Below are 25,480 nucleotides of genomic sequence, written 5' to 3'. Positions count from 1 at the left end.
TCATTTTATCAACAACTGAGAGGTCTATTTTATTTCCATTGTTTAGATCAGCTGAGCTCACTGTTTGCCATTATGAATTAAGAATATCTCTCTCTCTCTCTCTCTCTCTCTTCTCTCTTTTGTACTACAGACACATTTTTGTAAATTAATCAGAAGTTATGAGAAAATGCTTTTAATAGTTGTTGTATTTTTGTTTTTGATTTTAGTTGCATTTTAGCACCCTACAGTTGACATTTCTTAATTTTCCTGCATTTTCAATGTTTTCAGTTGGTTTATCTCATTGTTGATTACTAACGAGCCATCAAGAATATGCACACCTCTCTTTCAGCACCTGAACATAGCCTAAACCACTTTATCTAACTTGGAACATTTTCAATCCGTCGTTTCCTTTTACACATCTGTTTCTTTGAATCACTGTTAGCAAAGAAATCAAGTAATTTTTCCTACTGTTTCTGTGATAAATTGTCAAAGAGCCAGTTTGTATTATTCACAGCATCTCACAGAACACCAGTTTCAAGCTTTTACAGAAGTTCAGCTTTACCTTTAATAGAAATTGTACAGTGTGCACTTTACACAAGAAGCATTCCCTCTATTAATTGAAGTCATGGCTGGTGCTAAAACTTTGCAGTTTATAATAAATGAAGTAAATCAGTGTTGGAATGTTTGACTTGTGTTTAGAGTGATGTCAAAAGAGCTCATTAAATAGTAACACCAGCAGTGTTTATGCAGCAAATAGTGCCACCAAACAGTAGTGGCAGGATGGTGCAGCAACCCAGGAATTTTAAACTTGTTAGCTAAAATGAGTGCCAAACTAGTAACAGAACCATGTTAGTGATTAACTTTTTATTATTATTATTATTATTATTATTATTATTATTATTATTATTATTATGAATTAATTTGGCAGCAGACCCTCTTTTAAACTAATGGTTCTATTGTATATTATTGCTGCTTCAGCTGCATTTATTTTAATGAAGACTTTTCTTTTTTTATTGCGGACTTCTCTTCAGTGGAGGTCGCGTGCTAACAGCTCGCCTATATTTGTCATTTCATGGGGAAAAGTCAAAATCTGGATTCTGCTTCTTTATATATTCTATACAGTTAGTTATACAATTGTTGCCGCGACGCGTTTCGACGAACTCTTCTGTCATTCTCCAGCGGGAGCTAGTAGAGGACTGGCAGATGCATAAGTCCTTCTGAATTTATACACGGAGCCAGCGGGGGTCATGGATGGCGAATTCTGATTGGTTGCAGTCAGCGAACTTCAAGCCAAATTTCTGCGACGGCGCTCGATCCTGACAGATCTTGCCAACCTGGGAATGTCATTCATTCCAAGCGTTCCCGATGGCCTGCCGTTGCGTGATGTCATGCCGGCTGACATCATCAGTAGTTTGGCTGCTATTGGGCTGCGGATGAATGATGTCATTATCTACTCTTTCTGTCGTAGTCGGGATTGTCTCGAAGGGCGCCTCGCTCATCGGGCATCTCCATTTTCTTCTAGGGTTGTCGTTTTCCAGGTATTCGTTGGATTTGGTGGGTGTTCTGCATTATTCTTCTTAAATTCGTGGGTAGGGGCGATGCCTCCTGCGTCGTATTCATTGTTAGTTTCTCTCGGCAATGAGGGGCGCCTCTAGCGCGCGGCAGAGCGTCACAGACGTCGGCGGCTCTCGATTATACTTATATTTTGTATAATACTGTCGCGGGAGATGGAAATATTGTCACCAGATTACGGGCGTGGTTCATGATTACAAGAGAACAAATCGTGGCAGGATTATAAGAACCGACAGACGCATCGTGGTCATGAAGAATAACCCCTCTCCATCCCAGCAAGAGAACCCCTCAAGCAGAAGAACGTTCTTCTACCAATTCTGTGGTCCTTCATCCGAGGATGCCCCGTGCGCTTATAATAAATGACCACGATAACGCCTGTCAAAAGTGATCTCCTGCCACGCCCAGGAGGGTGCCATCATGAACCACGCCCGTGCTACTTACAATATTTCCATCTCCCCCGCACAGTATTATACAAAATATAAGAGACCGGAGAGCCGCCGACCGACGTTCTTATAAGAGGCGCCCTCATTGCCGAGAGAAAACCAACAATGAATGCGACGCAGGAGGCATCGCCCTACCCACGAATTTAAGAAGAATAATGCAGAACACCCACCAAATCCAACGAATACCTGAAAACGACAACCCTGAAAATGGAGATGCCCTGATGAGCGAGGCGCCGAGACAATCCCGACTACGACAGAAAGAGTAGATAATGACATCATTCATCCGCAGCCCAATAGCAGCCAAACTACCGATGATGTCACCTGCATGACATCACGCAACGGCAGGCCAATGGGAACGCTTGAATGAATGACATTCCCAGGTTGCGAAGATCTGTCAGGATCGAAGCCACGCAGAAATTTGGCTTGAAGTTCGCTGACTGCAACCAATCAGAATTCGCCATCCATGACCCCCGCTGAAGCCCGTGTATAAATTCAGAAGGACCTATGCAATCTGCCAGTCCGTACTAGCTCCCGCCATGGAGAATGACAGAAGAGTCTGTTGAAACGCTCACCCCGCGCAACAATTGTATATAACTAACTGTACAGAATATATAAAGAAGCAGAATCCAGATTTTGACTTTTCCCCCGCCAAATGACAAATATAGGCGAGCTGTTAGCACGCACCTCCACTGAAGAGAAGTCCGCAATAAGGAAAATAGAAAAAGTCTTCTACAAAATAAATGCAGCTGAAGCAGCAATAATATTCAATAGCACCTATTATTATTATTATTATTATTATTATTATTATTTATTATTATTATTATTATTATTACTTTCTTACATCCATGCCATTTTGGTATATCTGAGTGGGGATCTGGGCTGCAACCTGCCTCTGTTGTTGTTTTGGCACTGCTTTTTCATAAAAGTAGTCTTGTTGACTCATGACGTAATAAACGTCCTAAAAATTTTGACATGTTAAATATTTTTAGGACTTGTTTGTTTATTCTGTAATTTTTGCCAGGTAATAATCATTATTAGTACTAGTTACAATTTTCTGCTATTTTTAGTAAAGTAAAGTATAGTAAGACTGTATTTATGAAACTTCAACTTCATTCTGATTATTTCAGGGGTACAGGACCTGAGGTTTGGGGAAACTGTAATGCTCCTAGGGCTATTACTGTTTCAGCAATAATATACTGCCTTCGTAGCATGGTAGGCCATGACATTCCCCTCAATCAGGTAAGAAAGCATTGAATTGTATGAAGTTTTAACATTTTAAATATGTACTGAATTTGTAGGGTTCATCTTAATTTTGGGAAGTATATACTGGAGAAAAAAATAATTTTCAGAATTCTTTTATCTGATCTCCACAGCCATCCTCATCATAGGTTATGGTATTTTGAAGTTTCTTAGTAGTATTCAAATATTACTGTAAAGAGGAAGAAACACAGTAGTTAGGGGTTGGAGATCCAACTCCAGTCCCAGTGGTCCTCTCACTTAATACAGGCACCTGTGAAAACTTTGGAAACTGGCCCCTTATGACCTGTAGCACCTTTCTCCATTATAGCTGTAAACCATGCCAGCAAGGCTTGAGATCTTAAAGAATCTGAAGGGGAAGATAAGATGGTATATGTGTTAGAGAGAGGGCAGAGTGGTAGTCTGTGGCTTTCCCTGAAGGGCTGACATATCCCAGACTCCACACCAGTCCCTGTATGATTTCCAAGAGCAAGACAAGAGAAGGATTAGACTTAGAAAGAGAGTAAACAGTTGTCTTGAATCTAGGTCTTCTTTAGAATTAACACCTGGCCAAGAAGATAGAGATAAGTCTATAGATTCTTCTCTACTGGATATAGATCCTTTTGTATCAAAAAAGTTAGCTCAGGAGCTCTGGGTTGTAGGTTAGATTTAATGCAGTCAGATATTGATTTGATTAAATCTAGAATTGAATTTTTATGTAACAATTTGATTCTTTTGCATCGAATGTGTCTAGTGCATTGGCAGGGACAGCATCCCCTGTTCCTTTGGCAGCTCTGCAGACGCAGCCTTGCCTGTCATCTCGGCACCCCCTGCCGATAGGCCTGGTAGTCCTGGGGTTTCCAGATGAGGACTAACATCCCAGGATGTTTGAAGGAGTTTGGTGGACTTCTTCCTCTTTGGGCCAGGGATCCTTTGATAAGCCTTAAGCATTTTTGCTTCCCTAGACCAGGCATTTCTTGGTGTGAAAGGTGAACTGTCTCATGCCACAAGCAACCTCAAAGCTCAAATGAGAGAGCAGCTATACTCTACTGTTGATCTCTTTGCAGTGAAGCTGAATTATCATCTCCAGCTGTATTCTCCCCAGTTCCGGACCCTCAAGCCTGGGCAGTAGATGTTATGGTTCAAGATTGGACAAACCTATTCGTGTATGCCTTCCCTATGTTACTGCTGTTGAAGGGGGTACTCAAGTTACCGGTGTCCAGGAACACCACCACGATTCTAATTGTGCCTTTTTGGCTGAGGAGGCACTGGTTTCCAGTCCTTCTGAAAATATCAGTTCCCAGACAATTCCCTCCGTAGACAAATCTGCTTCATCAGGCAGGGACAGGTAAACTTCATGGAAATATCGAAATGTTTCATCTAACTGCATGGGAACTGTTGTCAAGCTCCTCAGCTCTAGAGACTTTTCTAGTTAAGTATACCTTAGTTTTACCAGACCACTGAGCTGATTAACAGCTCTCCTAGGGCTGGTAGTCAGGGATTCTTTCCTAATGGCAAGGAGAAAGTCCACTATTTCTTGATCAGTACAGTGGGAGATGTATAGATTATGGTGTAAGTCTGTGGGTATTTCCTGTCTTTGCTGTGCTTCTTGAGAGATGCCAGAGGTTTGTCTGTTTCCTCCATCAAGGCTGCTATAAATCCATGCTGGCTTACATATTAAGGCATTCTGGATTGGGAATTTCAAAGAGATTGACTGGAATCCTGAAATTCTGCTAAAGTCACTTTCATGTAACGTAGACTTTGTCTAAGGTTCTTTTTTTTTTTTTTTTTTTTTTTTTTTTTTTTTTTTTTTTTTTTTTTTAGAAAACACTCCTTCTGATGGCCTTGGCTTTGGCCAAAAGAGTAAGTGAATTACATTGATAGTAGGGTTTTTGCATACTGGAGGAGAACTATCGTTTTTGGCATCCTTTTGTGCTAAGAATGATGTCTCGGCTAAAGCTCTTCCCAGTGTTTTCTCTATTCCCTCTAGAAACTCTAATGCATGAGGAAGAAGAGCTACCTTTTTGCCCTGTTAAGGTTCTAAGGATTTATACGTCCCATCTTAACTATTAAGGGAACAATGTAGGAACCTATTTTACACTGTCAAGAATCCTGAGATTCCAATGTCTAGAATGCCACGACTTTCTGTATTAAATCCTTAATCTTGGAAGCATACCATGCATTGTCTCCAGAAGATTGTTCCCTATTGAAAGTGAAACCACACAATGTCAGAGCAGCAGATACATCTATTAGTTTTCCTCAGCAACTCTTGCAATACTGTCTAGTTTTGGCAGGGCAGTGGGGGTGTAGCTTTGTGTTCACTTTTGACTACTTGAGGGCCGTCAAGATCCAGCAGGAAGACTGTTGTACACTATCACCTATATTTTTGGCAGGGGCGATTTCTCCTAGCCATCCTCTTATGTGTTATGAACAGGTATAGGTTCATTATCGACTGTCATGGGTAAGTGGGGAACCGTATGTATAGGAGTTCATACGTGGTAATATCATGCTGTACTTTTGTTTGATTACAGTATTATGCTTAATTGTATTTGCTTTGTTGCTCCTAGGTAAGGCGAAGCAAGTTCATTAGAATAAGTAATGTTGGACCTACGTTGCCGAGCCATTGTTCCTTATTGGAGAAAGTTACCCTGAGCTGATTAAGAATCACCTTTTTTTTTGGAAATTGGTATTGTTTTGGTTGTGAGGTGCCACAGCAACTCAGTTAGGTAGGTGGCAACTCCTTAGAGATCATGTTTGGTTGTGGTTTTAGCTCATCAGCTCAGCAAGCCTAAGGCTTAGAGGCCTAAGTTGCCATTCTGCATTGCACAATCTCAACCAGTGTTCCACCCTCCTACTGTAGTGGATTTCACCTGATGAAGATCTTCATCTAACAAGTACTTGCTATTGGATATTCATCAGGTAAGCAGTGATAAGGATATTTCTAATATCTGACAGTTTGGTTATAAGAAAATCTCTTATCCGCCACCAGCACACAATATAGAAGTTTCACCTTAAAAATAATGATTTTTATGATAAAATAAATTTTTAGGGAGTTACCCTCTATCATTGAGATCCCTCCCTCCTCCCCTCTTAAGAGATTAAGAGAAGAATGACAATCAAAGCAGTCACTGTCTTATTCCCACCCTCCAAAGAGTAGGGGTAACTATCAGGAGCATTCATTAACATTTCAGCTCTAACACTTGTCAAACCCATGCCAACTAGTTGCAAATGAAGCAGTTGATAGAGGGTAAGTATCTAAAAATTTATTTTATCATAAAAATCATTATTTTAAAATACTAGCTGATCCAAGTCCAGGTATATAATACATTTTTTTTATTAAAAGAATTCCCACCAAAGAATGTTTACCTCTCCATGCATGAGAGAATGACAAATCCTGTATAGGAGAGTTACTGGTAGGATGCAGTAACAGAGAAAAATTAATCAAATGAAAGATCGAAATTGATTGCAGCTGATCCAGCAATCATATATTATTATCTCTGAGGTTTGGCCCAAACCCAACAACCCCCATTGTATGCTATGAAAATACTGTAGAAAATGTTTATGTAATTGTTGTGTGTGGATGTGTTTTTCTTCTACTCTTTGTTGTAGCTGGTAACACTAAAGTTTTTTATTGATCTTCAGATACGTAATTAATTTTATTTAAAGCCTGCAGGTTAATGAATGCATAACCTGGTCCTGTGAGTATGTACTTGCAATGTGACTGCACTGCCTTAAGGCATGTCCAAAGGATTTGTTCTTGAGTGAGAGTTGAAAATTGGAGCAAGCTGACGTACGAAGATACCAAAAAGGAATGGATGATAAGTGAAAGGGTGAAAGCAGCGCAACTATGTCAAATTGACAGTGCTGAGCAAAGGACCTTGAATATCATCTAGTGTCCCATTTAAATCACAGTAGAAATGGCACAGTGTCCTACATTTTTGGGATTTCAATTTATTTATTTTCTGTTATTCAGCAAAAAGTAGTTATTTTATTGATCTACAGTGCAAAGTACAGCCAACTTGTTGAGTAACAAGTAGAAATAACTGCATAGGAGCATAAAGATAGTCATGAACATAAAATATTTGAAGGATAATTTGATTTATGATTATTTAAAGCTATTGTTTGACATCCCTTAACTTGTCCTGTAAAAGTGCAGTTTTGCAATTGATATGTACTACAGTGTAGTCCAGTTTTCAATTTTAGGGTCTGTGTTATCAGACTAGGAATGGCAAGAAACTTGGATGTAAGCTAAGCTGTCTGGAGGACCAATACAGTACAGTAATACCCCGAACTTGCGCGATTCGAGCTGCGCGAATTCACAGACGTGAACTTTTCGTTGAATCCTAACTAATTATCATACACGAGTATTTGCAAGCATATGCAAATACTGAGAAACCCTGCAAAAGTGTTTATGTTTCATTTTTTATGTAATTTATAAGTTTTCAAGCTTTTATGTGTAGATTAAATAACATTAAATAATAAAAGTAATAATTTATCTCTCTCTCTCTTTTACTGAGATGAGAGAATTTTCTCTCTCTCTCTCTCTCTCTCTCTCTCTCTCTCTCTCTCTCTCTCTCTCTCTCTCTCTCTCTCTCTCTCTCTCTCTCTTTTACTGAGATGAGAGAATTTTTATGGTACATGTATATGTTTGTTTTGTATGATAAATAAATTTTTTACCTAATAATAAGTACTAATTTTCAGATATTAATAAGATTAAGATTAAATAATAATAATAACTGTAATTACAAATTTTGTATGTGATACATATTTTAAACAAACAAATATTTTTCCCACATCTTCTGTAAGAAGCTCGAAGGCAAAAAGCTGTCGGACATGTCACTCTAACATGACAAGAAGGGATAGTGTTGCTGATTAGTGGTCAAAGGTTTCTCTCTCTCTCTCTCTCTCTCTCTCTCTCTCTCTCTCTCTCTCTCTCTCTCTCTCTCTCTCTCTCTCTCTGTAATAATTCAAAAAAAATTTCACTCTCTTAAGTATGGACAATTGTTATCTCTCTCTCTCTCTCTCTCTCTCTCTCTCTCTCTCTCTCTCTCTCTCTCTCTCTCTCTCTTGTTCATAGTTAGTGCAACCTACATAACGGGGTTTGAACCCGAAGGGAAATGAAAACCTTATTTTTAGTCTGGGAGCCGCGAGAGCCTCATGCAGTTACGTCTGCCTTAGGCAGCGCCCCGGCTAAATCCCTTATCAGAGAACTTATAGCACAGGGTTGGCACGTATTCATTCCGGTTAACGAAAGCTTGTCACTATTGTGATAGGATATCAGGTATTGGGGGGTCTGCACTTTGACCCCCTACCCGTTGCATTGATGAATCAATTCATGGCTAAACATCTCCACTGGTTACACCTTTCCATTTGCGCTTCCGTGGCTAGTTCGAATGAATTGGGTCAAAACGCGACTACGCATCTACTGCGCATGCGCATGTTGCCAACCCAATGTAGGAATAGCCGCGCCTCCCTAAAAGGTTATACTCCCTACAAATGAAGGGGTGGGCATAACCCAATATACTTAATACTAACTGGGAGGGTCTGAGGCTCTTGCGGCTCCCAGACTAAAAATAGGGTTTTCATTTCCCTTCGGGTTCAAACCCCGTTTTTTAGTCAAAGGGAGCCGCGAGAGCCTCATGCAGGTGTACCAGAGAACATTTTAAAGAGGCTTTTTGTATGTTTATAAAGCCGTCAAACATCATTTGACAGGCAGGATGGACTTTTAGCCACTATCCCTAACCAAAAAAGCTTTTCGCTTCCCTTGGGTTCAAACCGAAAATCTAAAATCCTTTCCCTTCGGCTGTAACAGCCCACCCTTTAAGCTGTCTCCGAAGAGACTGTGTATTGGTGAAGAGCAAATGAAGTAGACTTTAATAGGAAAAAATAACCTACTGGTTTTTAAAACACTCACTCACTTTAAAGGAAGAGTTCCTCTTGCCAGCCAATTCACCTTCCGGGCGTCCTTATCTCTTGCCTACGACTTTGCCGAGAGATATGCATGCAGTCTGGACACCTCGCATTTGTTTAACATAGTGTTTGACAAACATTCCATGCCCAGACCACCCCGTGTACATGGATACGTCCTCTATACTAAAGTTACCGAAAAAGGCAAGTGAGGCTGCGTACAAACGGAGGTCATGTGACTTTGGGTCTGATCCTGGGCATAGATCTACAATTAACTTACAAATGCTGGTTCTGAGGCTTTCTAGGCAAAGTGTTGTGCTTTCGTTTGGTACCAAAAAGAGGGGCCCTTGCGTGATATGGTTGGTGCGATCAAGGTACTTTTTCACTGTGGCCACTGGACACAGCTTCGGATTAGAGGGCAAAGAAGGGATAACTATGGGTTTCTGTCTATGAAACGGATTCTCATTTTTAGCTAAAAAATCTCCGAATGAAAAGGTTACTTTATTCTTTCCGAAAGAACAAAACTGATCTCCTCTTTTTAGCGCATGGATCTCCGCTGATCTGGCTCCCATCGCCAGGCCCACTAAAAACAACGTTTTTTTCTAACAAAAATTTCATATTATTGTCTGAACGTCTGTTCAGAGCAGCTAGGACTATATCTAGATCCCATGATAATTCACATGGTTGTTCACTTGGCCTGCAGAGAGCTATCGATTTCATCATCATTTCAAACACTTCTGGATGCACCTCTACTCTGAATCCATTGTAAAAAAGGAACCACAAGGGCCGCCTTGTGATTTTTAATAGTGGAGGAGCCAACTTTTTAGGTCAAATACAAACACAGAGAACTCCCCCACGAAGTTATTATCGATGGTAGTTGGTTTACGGTCCCTAACAAATGAGACAAATTTGTTCCACACTGACTGATACTGTTTGGCGGATTTCCCCTTAATATTGGTGATTAAGAATTTTCTGACTTCAGGTGACCATTCCATGAAGCACAGGGATCTGAGAAAGTCCACACGTGAAGGCTTTTCGTCAGAAAGGAGGAGGCGTAGACAGTTATCCCTTGAACCTGCTGGGAAAGAATAGGAAGATGTAGTGGCTTGTGATGAAAAGTTAGCTTCTGTAGGGTTGGAAACCAAAGGCTGTTCGGCCACATTGGAGCAATCACTACTCCCCTCCCCTTGAACTCCTTGAGGAGTTGTACTACTTTCATTAGTAAATTCGTTGGGGGAAACAGATAAATGTTCCCCAGCAGTTTCCAGTCCAGCGAAAGCAAGTCTCTGGCCACCGCTCGAAGGTCGTGATAGGGGGTGACAAAATTCAGTAATTTGTGATTGTCGCGTGTTGCGAACAGATCTACCTGAAGATATGGGTGATCTTGGAGGATCCCGCTGAATGACTGGCTATCCAATTCCCACACCCCTTCCTGGGCTTTGAATCTGGAGAGGGAGTCCGCTAGGACATTCTGAGCTCCCGCAAGGTGGGATGCTGACAGAGACTATTTCTTCACCTGAGCTAATCTCATGATCCCCAGCACTATATGATTCAATGGCTTTGACCTTGATCCCCCAAGCTTCAAGCATTGTACCACTGGCTTGTTTATGAACAACTGAATGTGAGATTCCCTCTTGGGTTTCAGTCCCTTGAGTGACAGGAGCACTGCCATCATTTCTTTGATATTGATATGGCAAGATTTGAGGGCTCCCGACCACTTTCCGGACACTTTGTTCTGACCTGAGTGTCCCCCCCATCCATCCTTCGCCAAAGCATCCATATGAATGGTCACTGAGACTGGTTTCGGGACTAGCCGGACTGAAGATTTCAGGGCGTGATTCGATGCCCACAGTTTGAGCATTGTCTTGCACCTCCTTTTCATAGGGACCTTGTGGTCTCTGAATGATTTGTTTGCCTTTAAAATGAGAATCCGGATCAAATCCTTCAAAGTCGTTTTCAAGACTGGATCTACTATTGATGTGAATAGTAGTTTGCCCTGCAGCACTTCTAGGTTCCTTCTGGAAAAACTCTTGGCTTTTCTGAACCTCTTTACCTGATCTAGAGGAATTTATTTCTGGTGATAGAAATTCATTTCTCGCTATAATGTGGTTCGGATTCCACAATAAACTGTAGGTCCTGTTGCTAAGTAACCAATTGGTTCTTAGCCACGTAAAATAAAGTCTAATCCTTCGGGCCAGCCCTAGGAGAGCTGTTAATCAGCTCAGTGGTCTGGTAAAACTAAGGTATACTTAACTTTTTAACCTGATCTACTATTGACCTCCTGGAGGTCTCTGGTAGGGCTAGCTTTCCGCTCTCTAGACACCATTGTAGGCCTAGCCATCTGAACTTCTTTTCTGGCTTCAGCCGTGACTTTTCCCAGTTGATTAGGAACCCGAAGTCCTGCAAGGTCTGAACCCTCTGGGGGCTACATTGAGGCCGAATGGCATCACTTTGAATCTGTACGACTGGCGACCCAGACGGAATCCTAGATGCTGGCGAAAATGAGGTTGGATTGGAATGTGCCAATATGCGTCTTTCAAGCCGATAGAAGAGGTGTAGCTGTCCTTTGGCAAGGCAAGGTATGTCTTATCTGATCTATTATCAGCATTTTGAATTTGGGACAGTTTATTGCTTTGTTGAGGACAGAGAGGTCCAGAATGACTCTCCTTTCCTGAGAGTCCCTCTTTGGAACACTGAAAAGCCTCCCCTGGAACCTGATAAAGTGGCATTTCTCTATTGTGTCCTTTATTAGCATTTTGTTCACAAATAGGATCGACTCTTTTGTGCTGCGCTGATGAAAGTATTTGTTGATGGAAGGGGCCTTCAATCCCAGCGCAGACCTTTCGATACCACTTGATAGGCCCAAGGGGACACTTTCCAGGCTTCCTGGAACCTCTTCAGTCTGCCCCCAACCTGAAATGTCTCATTGGTTGAATTGACCTCTACCACCACCTTGTCTTCCCGTTACCTTTCTTCCCTCGAAAGGATCCGCCTCGAGCCTCCTGGAACTGCCTAAATTGGGATTGTTGAGATGGCAGTGTACTGCTGCTCTTCAAGGATGGCTGAGAGTGCGGCATAGGGAATTGTTTATGGAAAGAGGAACCTTGTCCTGGGTCTGGCGCAGGAAGAGCTGGTGCTTTAAAAGCCTTCTACCTGCGTTTTACCCCCCTTGGTCTGCTTCCGGGTCATATCCTAGTAACTCCTCAAATTTGATACCTCGGTGGGTAGCAATATTATTCAACTTGGTTACTAGGTCCCTAGGGAAGAGGTCACTACACATAGGGGAGGCGAAGAGGAGCTCCTTTACTGGCATAGACTTCTGGTCAGCGAATTTCAGGGCTTGACGTCTAAGTTTTAATTTGGACGCCGCCCAAGTCTCCAGAAGGTGAATGAAGATTGGGCCCCTGTTCCGAATTTGTAACCTTGGGAGCACTGAATCTCTTTGCTGGTCACAGCGGCATGCCTGAGATTCCATTAACGTCAAGGTTGTAAAGCAGGACATTAATAGTTTCCTCGCCTCGAACTCCTGAACACACAGGGTGTGGGCAAGGTAAGGAGTGTCCGCAAAAAAGCATGAACGGGCATTGTTTGCTAGAAATTTGCCTTTCTTCATCACCTCTGTGAAGCCTGCTAATGGTTTTGTTATATCGTCCATGGGATCTGGTAGAACTGTTCCAAAGTCCTGGAGTTCCTTTAAAGAGAACTTTGTCCCATGGGCGGCTGACTCTACCCAGTTCTTTTCCCAAGATTTGAACAGTTTATTGGTGATAGATGGGAACTTCTCACCAATTGGTACTTTCCAGGCGGGAAGGTTCCTAACAAGAACCTGGATGCCCAGAGCACTACCTCCCAGGTCCTGGCAGATATTAGAAAGGAAGCCCTTCGCCTGATCCTGGGTAAAAATCATGGTTTCCTCTGGTACCATAGCCAGAGTCTTAGGTGTTTGGCATCGAAAGCGAAACTTACTACCTTTGAAGTGGACAAGAGGTTTTGCAAACTCTAACCTAGCTAGAGGGGTGCATACATCACTATCATAGAAGATGCCATCCACCGCTCTAGCTAGCCGTGATGCCACCACCCAGGGATTATACTGCTCTGGCTCGTCCTCCACCACTCTCAAATCTGGGAAATCATCTATATTAATGGGTGGATCTGACACTTGTGCATGCTCCGAGTCTGTCCCTGAGCCCCTGTATCCAAAGATTTTGCAAGTTGTAGTTCTATCAACTTGTCCAGCTTTGATTCCATTGCAGACATCCTAGTTCTTGTACATAAACTTTCTTTAGTAGAGGCAGTTGTGCGGACTGAAACATTATCCTCATCGACGTCCAAAGGAGCTGATTTACTAGGGATCCTGCCAGGAATCGGTTGATCTATTGGGGGCCGAGGCTCAGCATCAGATAGATCTCCCTCATCATCCAGATTTTCAGATTCTCCCAAATCGATTTCATCCCCTGGTATGAAGGGGGCCACCACAGTGGATGCATTAGGATCCACCACGACATCATCAGGTGAGTTCTCATAACCCCTGACCAACTGAATTCTGGCCGTGGGGAAGAGAAAATCTCTTACACCTTTGGCAAATAGCCAAGAGGACCTTTTGGGCTGATTTTGGAGAATCCTCTTACCCTTGCTCTTAAATGTTGTATATTAATATTTGCCATAGAGCCAGAAACAGTGTGATCGCCCATACGAGCCCATGACAGCCAATTAGTACATATGTCACACCCTTCCGGACTCCAGTATGGATGGTCCGTACCCTGTACACTGCAGGGAGCACACCCCCGACAAAACTCATGCTGAGTCTTGATGGAGTCTATCCGTTTCTTACAGGCGGCATTAGCGCACTTATTTGGCAAAGCCTATAAAAGAAAATAATACTATGAACACCCTAAAATGTTTAAGGAACTATGTAATATAAGCCCTTACATCATGAGAAAAAACGAGCATATAGTTTTTATATTCTAGAATGAGGTGACATTCATTCTACCATCTCTTTTTATATTCTCGAATAAGGTGACATCATTCTACTATCTCGAATGGCTGGATTCATGCCCAGTCGACATCCCTGTTCGAGGCTCATCTCCAATGGGCGTTAGGCACGGGAAAAAGGTGGGGATACTCACTGGGGGAGAGCTACAACTGAAGGGCAATCTATGATCACGAACAAGGAAGTCGAATAGTATTGGGATTATGTCAGTTCTATGACAGAGCAACAGGTAAATCCATGCCATTCGAGTCGAGGGTATCATAGACCAAGAATGTGGGCTACCATGTAGGCTTAGTCTAGACTAGGGGATCTAATTATATCCAATATAGGACATCGATCGCCCCAGACGAATAACGTTGGCAAGAATCAATATTCATGACTTCATTGGTGCATGGCAACAACCTTACAGCTAATAGAATGACATATCTTTATTTGAGTTCATAACTCATTTCTATTCTACACTATTTGACATAAAAGAGCTACTATTTCGAATCAATTCGACATAAAAAAGTTACTATTTCGAATCAATTCATCATGAGAAAAGCTACTATTTCGAAATAATTCGACTTGAGGTATCTGGTAACTCGAATGGGAACCAGTGTATCATATGCAATTTTCGTTACGAAACGATTCTGAGTCGAAGGCTTCGACAGAGCTTTGATGGAACCTTCTAGAATGTTCCAGAAGCCCGCCATTTTTCCCCACTGATAATGGGACATAAATCGGAGGTTTTACACAAAAAACTCTATCAAAATGTCCAAAATATAGTTATGTCACATAAATAACACTAAAAAGAATTACCTTAAGTACCAAAAGTGGCTATCATCCGCTTCGGTAAACCTAAAAGTAGCAAAGGTTAGCCTAACTTTAGCACTAGCGTTCGGGCTATCGATAATTTCGTAACAAGCAGGTTTATATAAACTTTCCAAGCATGTTTAACAGCTCACGCTAGGGTTTTTTGACATGCTGAATCTAAAAATCCTACCCTAACCTATGCTTTTCGCTTTAATTGAGGCAGAATCCTAGCCTAAATACGGGTAGCGGTATGACGCTCCCGAGCCATCATTTCGGACACTAAAAATATATGAAAATATTAGTTAAGCAGTTCTAAATTTTGTGACTGCGGTAGGGCAGGTACTTATCTTATTCCCCGTTGACTGAGATGAAGACTCAATGCCAAATAAAGTTGAAATCCTTCAAATTACGACGGAAAAGATCTTACCACACACACCAAAGAGCGCAGCGAGAAAAACATTGGGTTGGCAACATGCGCATGCGCAGTAGATGCGTAGTCGCGTTTTGACCCGATTCATTCGAACTAGCCACGGAAGCGCAAATGGAAAGGTGTAACCAGTGGAGATGTTTAGCCATGAACTGATTCATCAATGCGGTGGATAGGGGGTCAAAGTGCAGACCCCCCGAGACCTGATATCCTATCACAATTGTGACAAGCTTCCGTTAACCGGAATGAATACGTGCCAACCCTGTGCTATAAGTTCTCTGATAAGGGATTTAGCTGGGGCGCTGCCTAAGGCAGATGTAACTGCATGAGGCTCTCGCGGCTCCCTTTGACTAAAAATTACTGTTTCTCTGTATATCATTAACTGTACAGGAGATAATTTTAAATTGATCTAATGTTACATGTACCATTTACAAACTGTAAATGTGCCATTCTAAAACAGAGACATAGAGGATTTCAGAACAAAGAGAAAGCGACAGAATAAAGAAGTTTTTAAAACAAGGTTGAGAAGACTTCTAAAAATAGATTGGTGGAAGGGGGGGAAGAGAGAAATAGTATACTAATCTTCACACTCTCGTATATTCTTACGTTAACCATTTATATCTTTTTTTAAGGGTAATGTATTAAGCTAACTTTTAAATGAAATTACAGTAACTTTAATTTCATTTAAAAGTTAGTTTAATACTGAATTTCCATCTTTTATATATAACTTAAGAATAACCCTCTCTCTCTCTCTCTCTCTCTCTCTCTCTCTCTCTCTCTCTCTCTCTCTCTCTCTCTCTCTCATGTTATTCTCTGTCTCCATAATAATTCATAAGTAATTTAACTTGATATTTCAAGTAAGGGCAGTATCTCTCTCTCTCTCTCTCTCTCTCTCTCTCTCTCTCTCTCTCTCTCGTTGTTCTCTGTCTCCATAATAATTGATAAATAATTTCACTCTCTTAAGTAAGGACAACCCTTATCTCTCTCTCTCTCTCTCTCTCTCTCTCTCTCTCTCTCTCATAGTTAGCTCACACATTTTACAATTTATTATTTCTCTGTACGTCTTTACCTTTACACTGGATAGTTTAAATTGATCTAATTTTACCTCTACCGTCTACGAAATGTAAATGCGCTAGTGTGGCAAATACGTTCTGAAACATAGAGACAATAACTAAGAGTTGTATTAGTCAAAATAAAAAAACACTGTTTGTTCATGAAAAAGCATTTCAGAACAAAATAGAAAGGGACGTAGAATAAAGAAGTTATTAAAAAAAAGGTTGAGAAGACTTCTAAAAATAGATCGGTCGGAAGGGGAGAGAGACGGAAATTTTTTAAGGGTAATGTATTAAGCTAACTTTTAAATGAAATTACAGTAACTTTAATTTCATTTAAAAGTTAACTTAAAAATTTGGGAGCATGATTAGGGTTATATTTAGTGTTTAAACTTTAGAAATAAGCATTTATTAGCATTTTTTTTAGAGACCATGCCAAACTTACGCAAAAATTCACCTTGCATGAGGGGTTCTGGAACCTAACCTCACATAAGTTCAGGGTATGACTGTAATAGGTTTTTTTGTTTAAACTGCAAAAGCAGTGTGCAACTTGGTAATACACTGATGTTAGAAGGGAAGATTATCGTTTTATTTGTTGAGCATAAGACTTATGGCTTATGCATAGAATATATCAAACTTTTTTTGGTGAAACATATATGGGTACTGTTCAGTATTGGTCCGATAATGCAGCTTGGGAAAAGTCACAGATTATTTGAGCTTTCACAACGAATTCCAGTGTGTAAACTGTGATGGGTAAAGTCACAGGTTATTTGATCTTTCACAAAGAATTCCAGTGTGTGAACTGTGTGTTGGGTATAAAGGAGGTGCCTTCACATAGTACATAGCTCAGTTAGGTGCTGTTAAGAGATACATTATATCGATTTACAAACATTCTAATGTCTATAAATATCTAATTTATAGTTCACTCAGAGAAAATTGTGAACCTGATATCTTCTCTCCTAGAGGAATATTTCTATTTTTATATAAATATTCCTCTTAAAGCTGTTAAGTGGGTCAAGTAAGAGATGGTTTTCCCGCCAGACTGCAACAGCCTAATGAAGGGGGAATTTTTTTCAGAGTCGCCCAAAGCAGTGGAAGAGATCTTTGCCACTGCCGTTGACCACAGGTCAAGCCATCAAACAGCCTGGAAAGCCGATGAAATAGTTGACTCCAAGATAGCAGCTTCCTGAAAGGTGAAGGGTAAGCCCTCCGCTGTGATTTGATCTAAAGATATCCCCTAGGCCAAGACAAACAAGGTCTGGATCAACTTGTCTAGGCTGCAATGCAACCATGGGGGTTGCATAAAACCATTTATGCTGGGGAAGAGGTGGAGGTAGCAATTTGAAAGACCTACTGGAACACAGTGAATTGTCCCATCCGGAGACAAGAGAATTCACCTGGTCAAGAATGCCACCAGTATGTTTAGAGCATGGCAACCTTAGAGGTGTTTTCACCTCTTTCTTAGGCCCTAGCAAGGCTTCGATACCCGAAGATAAATCTGAATTGGTTGCCACAGTCTCCTCTGCTAAGCCATTGCCTCATCAATGCGATCAACGACCTTAGCATAGGTAGTAAAAAATTCTTGATGGTCTGCATCCTCCACCTCCTGGCCGCAAGGGTCATGATCTGGCTTGTCGGCTAAGTCGGGAAGTAAAATGTCCTTACTTATCACTGGAGCGTAGGCTTGTTTGGGGCCGAAGACTTTCTTGGGGGCCTGTAGATCTGAAGAACAGGATGGAACTTTGTCTTGATCTCGATCCCATCCACAGGAATGGGAACGAGAATTACAATGAGAAGATGAACGTCATGATTGGTTATGAGGCAGTGTAGGACCCCTGTTATGTAAAGATGGTCACGGCCTTGTGAACGAGAGCGTGTATCACAGTGACAGGTGTGTGAATGGGAGCACTGATCGCGAGATGGGTGTTGTGATTTGCTACAAGCCAAGCAGGACTCGTTATGTGAACCTCAGTGACAGCCGTGTGAACCAGAGCTTGGATCACAGTCACGGCCATGTGAACAATAATGCCGATCACGGTCCCTTCTAGGGGAAAGTAAACGCGAACTATGACATGGAGATGAAGGCCTTGGAAGGTTACGCAACTGTGAAGGGCTCTCAACACATGAGACAGCTGCATGAGCTAGAAGACCTTCAAGGAGATCAATCTCGGTCCCATGATGGATTCTGCACTTTCGACTTCTTGATGGGGGCCTTGTCCTTCCTACGGACTTGAGGAGCACTCACACCTTGCACAGGAGGAGGAGAAGTCCAATCTGTAGATTTGGGGATCCTAGAGGAAGTATCCTGTCCATAAGTACTGTAGCATGGGAGTCAGGAACTGGATGTGGAACTTTGAACACGGCAGAACAGATCCAAGAGGTAGCGTGAAGGTTTGTAGCAGCTCTAGAAGGAGCATGAACAGGTTCAGCATGGGCATGATTGGACGAACAAAGAACAGCTGCAGGAGAAGAGGAACGAAACTGCGGAGAGGACTCGTGTAACCTCCAACATCTGACGGGGATGGATGGAACAGACGACGAGGGTGATGATGATGAAGACGAGGACGGGGATCTACGACGTCTCTTCTTGGATACTAGTAACTCTGTATAGCTGAACTTCTTCATAAAAATACCTTCGACTCCATCAAAAATAGCCTGAATGAAGGAGTCAGAAGGTGCAGATGGAGAGTCATTGACAGCTGAGAAGAAGCCACTGAAATTGTCGCTCTGGAGGCAGACAAGGGGAGAGCCGTTGTAAGATGAGATGACGTCACAGAAACAATAGACTTGGAAACTGTCATGGCAGACGACACTGGGATGTGAGAGGACATGCAGTGAGACAATAGACTGGAAAGGGATGTTACCCCTGGTAGACCTAAAGACTCCAACACTCAGTCAGTTTCTGCACATCTCTTCCTGAAATGACTGGACAAGAGGGAGCTGCTGCCTCCCTCAAGGGGGTAGGAGGGAGATGAACAGGGGCAGCCAAATCAATACCCAGATCTCCCGAACCCCCAGTCGAATCTTCAAAGGGGGAGCAATAGAAGAAAGTGAGGGAGTAAAATCTTCCTGGGAAGAAGCAGCAACGAGAGGAGATTTTGGTAAAGAAGAGCCAGAACAAGAAGGAATACAGTAGATGCGCTTGTTGCCATTGAAGAAGCAAAGCCTTCCCAAGGTGGCGTCGCTGATTTCCTCGTATACCTTCTCTTCCTCTTCTCTTCCTACCAAAATTCTTCCATTGCTCAGGAGACCAAACAGGCAGGAAGGGACAAAAACAACTGGCTTCTTTGCAGAGAGGGCAACAGCACGACCTGCTATGAAGGTGGTCAAAGAGAAACTGATGCATTGTAGCTGGGGGGTTAAGGCAGGTTGGCTGTGCCCTCCTCCTTTCTGCCACGAAAATCCTTTACTATTTTGTAACCAGACTCCAGCAGGCCCTAGAGAATTTTCCCTTTACATTAGAACTGCAGGTTTGTTAGTTATGAAAAATACAAATTGATACAGTACATTGTCATTTTTTAATGTATTATTTTTAGTGTTAGATAATCTTAATCCTTTAAAGCACATCAGAGAGCACATTTTGACAATTTATTCTAATAACCCAATACCTGTTTTTTAAAGGTAACTGGAGTATGTTACTCACTCTGCATCAGATAATTGTTTTCTGGCACAACAGGGGTAGTCTTACAAAAGGCTCAAATTACAGATGTTGGATATTTTTTTTAATGCATTTTCATTGTATCCTTTGAGACCATTACCCATCAGTATCATCATAACAACAACAAATTTTCGTTCCAGGGTTGTCTGACTCCAGTTCAAATCAAAATCCCAGCTGGATGTCTTTTGGACCCATCGGAAGATGCAGCTGTTGTTGGTGGTAATGTACAAACTTCACAGAGAGTGGTAGATGTAATTTTGAAAGCATTTGGGGCCTGTGCTGCTTCTCAAGGTTGTATGAACAACATAACATTTGGAGACAATACTGTTGGTTATTATGAAACTGTTGCTGGAGGTTCAGGAGCTGTAAGTAGTTGTATGTCTTATTTTTATTAATATTTGGAAACATTTTTGCCTTCCTTATGTTATTGAGTATAAATTCATTCATTTGTCTGTCGTAATATTTCTTCATCTTTAGGGACCATCATGGCATGGACGAAGTGGTGTTCATGTCCATATGACCAATACACGCATAACAGATCCCGAGATACTTGAGAGACGTTATCCTGTCATCTTAAAATCATTTACTCTCAATCCAAACACTGGTGGTATAGGAAAGTACAGGTATGTACCACTGTTTTTTAATCCAAACACTATGCTTAACATGATTTTTGAAGTTTTGTACAGGCAGTCCCCAGTTATTGGCGGGGTTCCGTTTCTGAGGGTGTGATGATAACCGAAAATTGCAGCTAACCGAAAATCGGCAATTTCAGCACTTTTTCGGCGATTTTCAGGGGTTATCGAGGCCGATTTCCGGTTATCAGCGCCAATACCCAATTATCAGCGCCGATAAGCGGAAATCGGCGATTTTCGTCACTAGACAAGCGCCATAAAACCGAATCGCTGTTAACCGAGCCCGCCGTTAACCAGGGACTGCCTGTACAGGCAATCCCCAGTTATCGGCAGCCTCGGTTACTGGCAATCCGGTTTTACGGCGCTTGTCTAGCGACGACAATAACCAGATTTTCGTCGCTGATAAGTGGTTATCGGCGCTGATCACCTCTTATTGGCGGCGCTGATCACTGGTTATTGGCGCCGTTAACCGGGGATCAGTGCTATTATTGCCGATTTTCGGTTAGCTGCAATTTTCGGTTGTCGTCACGCCGTCGGGAACAGAACCCCGCCGATAACCGGGGACTGTCTGTAGATGGGAAGCATTCCTTATTTAAATTTGTATGGTTACCCAGCCAAGAGAGGTTCTATTACAGCTCCAAGTTGTGATTAATTGGAAAGCATAATTTTGAAATAAGTTATTTAGATTCTACATACTTAAGTCACTGTATAAGTATTTAGAATCTAAAGGATTTTTAACTTATAGTCAGTATGCGTTTAGGAAGCAGTTAGGTACCTGTGCTGCTCTGTTAGACTTGACTTGCCATTGGCAAGGGAACCTTGTTGGGGTTTTAAGTGTAGAGTAATTCAAACAGATGTTAGTGTTGCTTTCGATTAAGTACATCACAAGGCACTTATTTATAAACTTTAGCATCATGGAGTGGGTGGATATGTTTTAGGATTACTTCAAGATTTCCTTATGGGTAGGCTCAACAGCGAGTTGCTGTGGATGGGATTTTTAGTTAACCAAGACCTATTTTGTCTGGAGTTCCACAGGGTAATGCTCTTTCTTGGTCCACTGTTAGTTTTAGTGTATAGAAGTGATATGGTTGTTGGCCTGGAAAACAAGATTGTTCAGTATGCCGATGATGCGACACTTGTGGGTGTAGTAAAGTCTCCACTTATGAGAAATGAAGCTGTCCTCATCCTCAATCGGGACATGGACCGGATCATTGAATGGTTTAGTCAGTGGGGTATGAGGTTGGACTCTGGTAAAACAAAAACACTTTTGAAAAACATGTAGTGAAAGTTTTGGCAAATGCCACACGAAAGTTAGGTACTGTTTGTAAGACCTCATATATTTATAACAGTGATAAAATCAATGCAGCCTATTTTAGGTCATTTGTGCTTCCTTTACTAAAATACTGTTCTTATTTGTGCTTCCTTTACTAGAATACTGTTCTCCATTGTGGTTTGTAGTGGTAGGTTTCTGTTTCTTAATACTGTAGTTTATGACTTGGACTATTGACAGATGGTCTCGTTTGTCACTTTTTTATAAGTTGTATTTCAACAGATCTTTCACATTCACAATTGAGCCCTGATCCAATTTACTTGCTGAGAGCAACAAGATTTGCTGAAGAGCAGCACAAATATGCAGCAAATGTGCCTTGCTGTCAAACTTATCAGTGCCAGAGGTCCTGTATTCCTCAAACCATTGGACTGTGGAACAGCTTCTCAGAGGATGTCATGCAATTGGAATTTCAGAAGTTCAAGCAAAGATGCAATGCATTACTACCCTAATACTATTCTCCTTGCATTTTAATACATTGTTATCTGTTTATTAATTTATTAATTTATTTTTTCTTTTTTTAATAAGCGAGATATCTTTATGTATTTCCCTTTACCTCCCCTTACTTCTTCCTAATGCACACCATATTCTTTGGAAGCTTGAATTTCAAGTCAGTGGCCCCTGTGGGCTTGTTCCGTATGAATATATTTCATCTTCTGAATAATAATAATAATAATAATAATAATAATATAATATTAATATGACAAATATTCTTGAGTAGCAAATTATACATATAAACTTACTAAAACTTTAAGGCATTAACAGGGATATGAAGACCATGATTATGATTACACATTAACCAAGTTGTGTGTCCTTGCCATGAGGCTTATGAATCGGGGGGGGGGTCATCTACTTTACCCTGATTCTAGACTTCTACTGCTCTACATGTGTCTGTTTTTTCCTGCCATCTACACTTGGGTTCACTTGCTAGTTCTCATTGAAAACATTGACAGTGTGTTTTTTCCTCCCATCTACACCTTGGGTTCACTTGCTAGTTCTCATTGAAAACATTGACAGACCATACCTTTCAAGTTCAAAGTAATAAGTTTTTAAAGTAATTTGTATTTTTCCTAACATACAAACCTGAGGTCTTTACATATGCGATTAACTTACAGCAAACTGGAAAATTGGCCGTTAAACTTTTGCAAGGTGGTTATCGTAATAGCTACCGATGGTAAGGGCAGAAGCACCGCCCACCAAGTCAGTGCGCGTTCAATTTTATGCAGTTTACCTTTGGGTGGTAAGAGGTGGGCCCTTTATGTAAAGACCTCAGGTTTGTATGTTAGGAAAAATACAAATTACTTTAAAAATTTGTCATTTGTTCCTACACAAATACAAACCCTTGGTCTTTATATATGGGAGACTTACTTTTGGAGGGAGGATTCTGAGTAAATCTCTGAACTGACTGGTAGTTCAGCTTACCTGGGTACTCTCTTCCTGGTCATAAAAGAGCAAAGGGAGTAGACCATACTGCTGGTCTATTGAAACTTGATTGGAAAAAGTTGGGAAGAATAACCAACTGGTTTGTTCATAGTCAGCCCCTTTTTCCCCTTGCTAGTGAGAAGGAAAGATTTGCATCTACTAATCCAAATGGAGCTAGATTATAGATAGGATACTCAGTCATCTAGATCACTTGCATGCATGCTCGTCCAGCACATGACAGCTTGTTCACTATTCCTCTGCCCACTGGAAGAGGAAGGAAGACAGGAGGAAGGTAGGAGGCCAGTCCCACACACACCTTCCCCTTGCAGCCACACACCTTAGGTGATATGTTACATGTCCCTCAAGAGCTGGGTGAACTACATGACTTGTTGAGCATCCACCATAGGACCTATGGAAAAGGTGTCCAAGGACCTGTGGGCAATGTCCCAAGGTCAAAGGAGATGACTGTGATCTGCACTATTATATTCCATCCTAGTAGAGGCAGTCCCCGGTTAACAGCGATCCAGTTTTACAGAGCTTGTCTAGCGATGAAAATTGGCAATTTTCGGCACCAAAAATCACCAATTTCTGCTTATTGGCTCCAACACATACCTAACAGAGGCACTGATAACCGAAAATCGGCGCTTTTCGGTGCCAATAAGCCCCAAAAATTGGCGAAAAAGCACTGAAAATCGCAGATTTTCGGTTATCATCATGCCCTCAGAGTGGAACCCCCGCCGATAACCAGGGGCTGCCTGTACTCACCCAACAGGTCCTGAATGTGATGTACAGACTGATGCCCCTGGTCTTGAAAGACCTGGCCCGAAATGTACTGATGTCCACCAGAAAGTTGTGGGGTACACTTGTTTGATCATCTCACTAGTCAGAGAAATGACAATTTGGACACCGTTTCTCATCCAACTCGAAGCTAACGAACAAGTCATTGGCATTGGGCTGAACGTAAGGAGACAACATAGACATCCTACTGTCATTTGAACCACAAGACCATAGAAGTGGAATGATCAGTCTCACTGATCATCTGTGAAACATGTAGAGCGGCAAAAGGCTTAAGCCTCCAGATGTAAAAGGATACTAAAGGTGTCTTGCTTGCTCAGGGGTGCAAGAAGACAGAGCAGAACAGAGTCAACTTCAGTAAGTCGAGAAAAGCAGGACTATGATCAAACTTCTTCAGAGGTTGAACAAATTTTTGAAAGTCAAGGTGCCAAGATCAACTGTCCTTATCTACTGACTTTATCGATTGAACTGTTAGTAATTACATCCATCTTGCTTGGTATGTGTCTGGTTAGCCACTGTACTGAATGCTCTACTGTCTACTCGTGTACCTGCACTGCAATAGAGTAGATAGAAGGACACTAGGCCTTTTGTTGACCATGGCACTACCTTGGTGTCATTGCTATCACCCGGAGGAGTGTTTATCTTTGGAACTTGAGACTCTTGAAAGTCTAAAAAGAACTGTGCATAAGTTCCAAGAAAGGAAGTGTAGGAGACTGCCACCCTGGTCAATGTTTCAAAGAATGAAAAATCTGTGGAGGAGGATAGAGTAACCATGGCACTACCTTGGTGCCGTTGCTATCAAAGGAGTGCCTATTCGAGCCCTGAGACTCCTGAAACTGTCTTAAGATGCACATAATATTCTCTCCCTCTCAGATTGTGGATCAAGTGGTAATTGAAGTAGCAGCTACTGCTTACATCTCCCAAATCTACTCTCCACAGGGGGAGTGTAACAACACAAAATCAGAAGAAATGGAGCTCTTAGACACCACTTTTTAGCTGAGTCAGAACCAAAAACAAGTTGACGGGACTTAGTTTGGAGATGACGTCTTAAGTCATAACACAAAAGACCTTCAGGAACTTGGTACCCTCTAGGGTCCTTAGAAACGGAATGCTCATACACCGCTGATCTCCCAACGAATCAGGCAGAATGACGAGAGGTTGTAAGCCCAAGACTTGAATCATGGCTATGAAAGATGTCTCCTAGACACCAACAGCATCTGAAGTTCCTAGGAGGTCACTTATCCA

General features: G+C 41.7%; 1 protein-coding gene across 2 annotated transcripts in view; it reads left to right on the top strand.

Annotated features, from left to right (window-relative positions):
- LOC136835045 (5-oxoprolinase) overlaps nucleotides 1–25,480 on the top strand; it is a 262,765-nt gene that overhangs the window by 200,069 nt on the left and 37,216 nt on the right. For both annotated transcript variants that reach the window (XM_067098167.1, XM_067098171.1), the window contains 3 exons: nucleotides 3,122–3,233; nucleotides 20,200–20,424; nucleotides 20,537–20,682. In XM_067098167.1, the coding sequence (XP_066954268.1) occupies nucleotides 3,122–3,233; nucleotides 20,200–20,424; nucleotides 20,537–20,682 (483 nt within the window). The remainder of the gene's footprint in view (nucleotides 1–3,121; nucleotides 3,234–20,199; nucleotides 20,425–20,536; nucleotides 20,683–25,480) is intronic.

This window comes from Macrobrachium rosenbergii, chromosome 4 (genome assembly GCF_040412425.1).
Source record: "Macrobrachium rosenbergii isolate ZJJX-2024 chromosome 4, ASM4041242v1, whole genome shotgun sequence".
NCBI classification, from domain to species: Eukaryota; Metazoa; Arthropoda; class Malacostraca; order Decapoda; family Palaemonidae; genus Macrobrachium; species Macrobrachium rosenbergii.
This window is presented reverse-complemented; position numbering and strand designations above follow the sequence as displayed.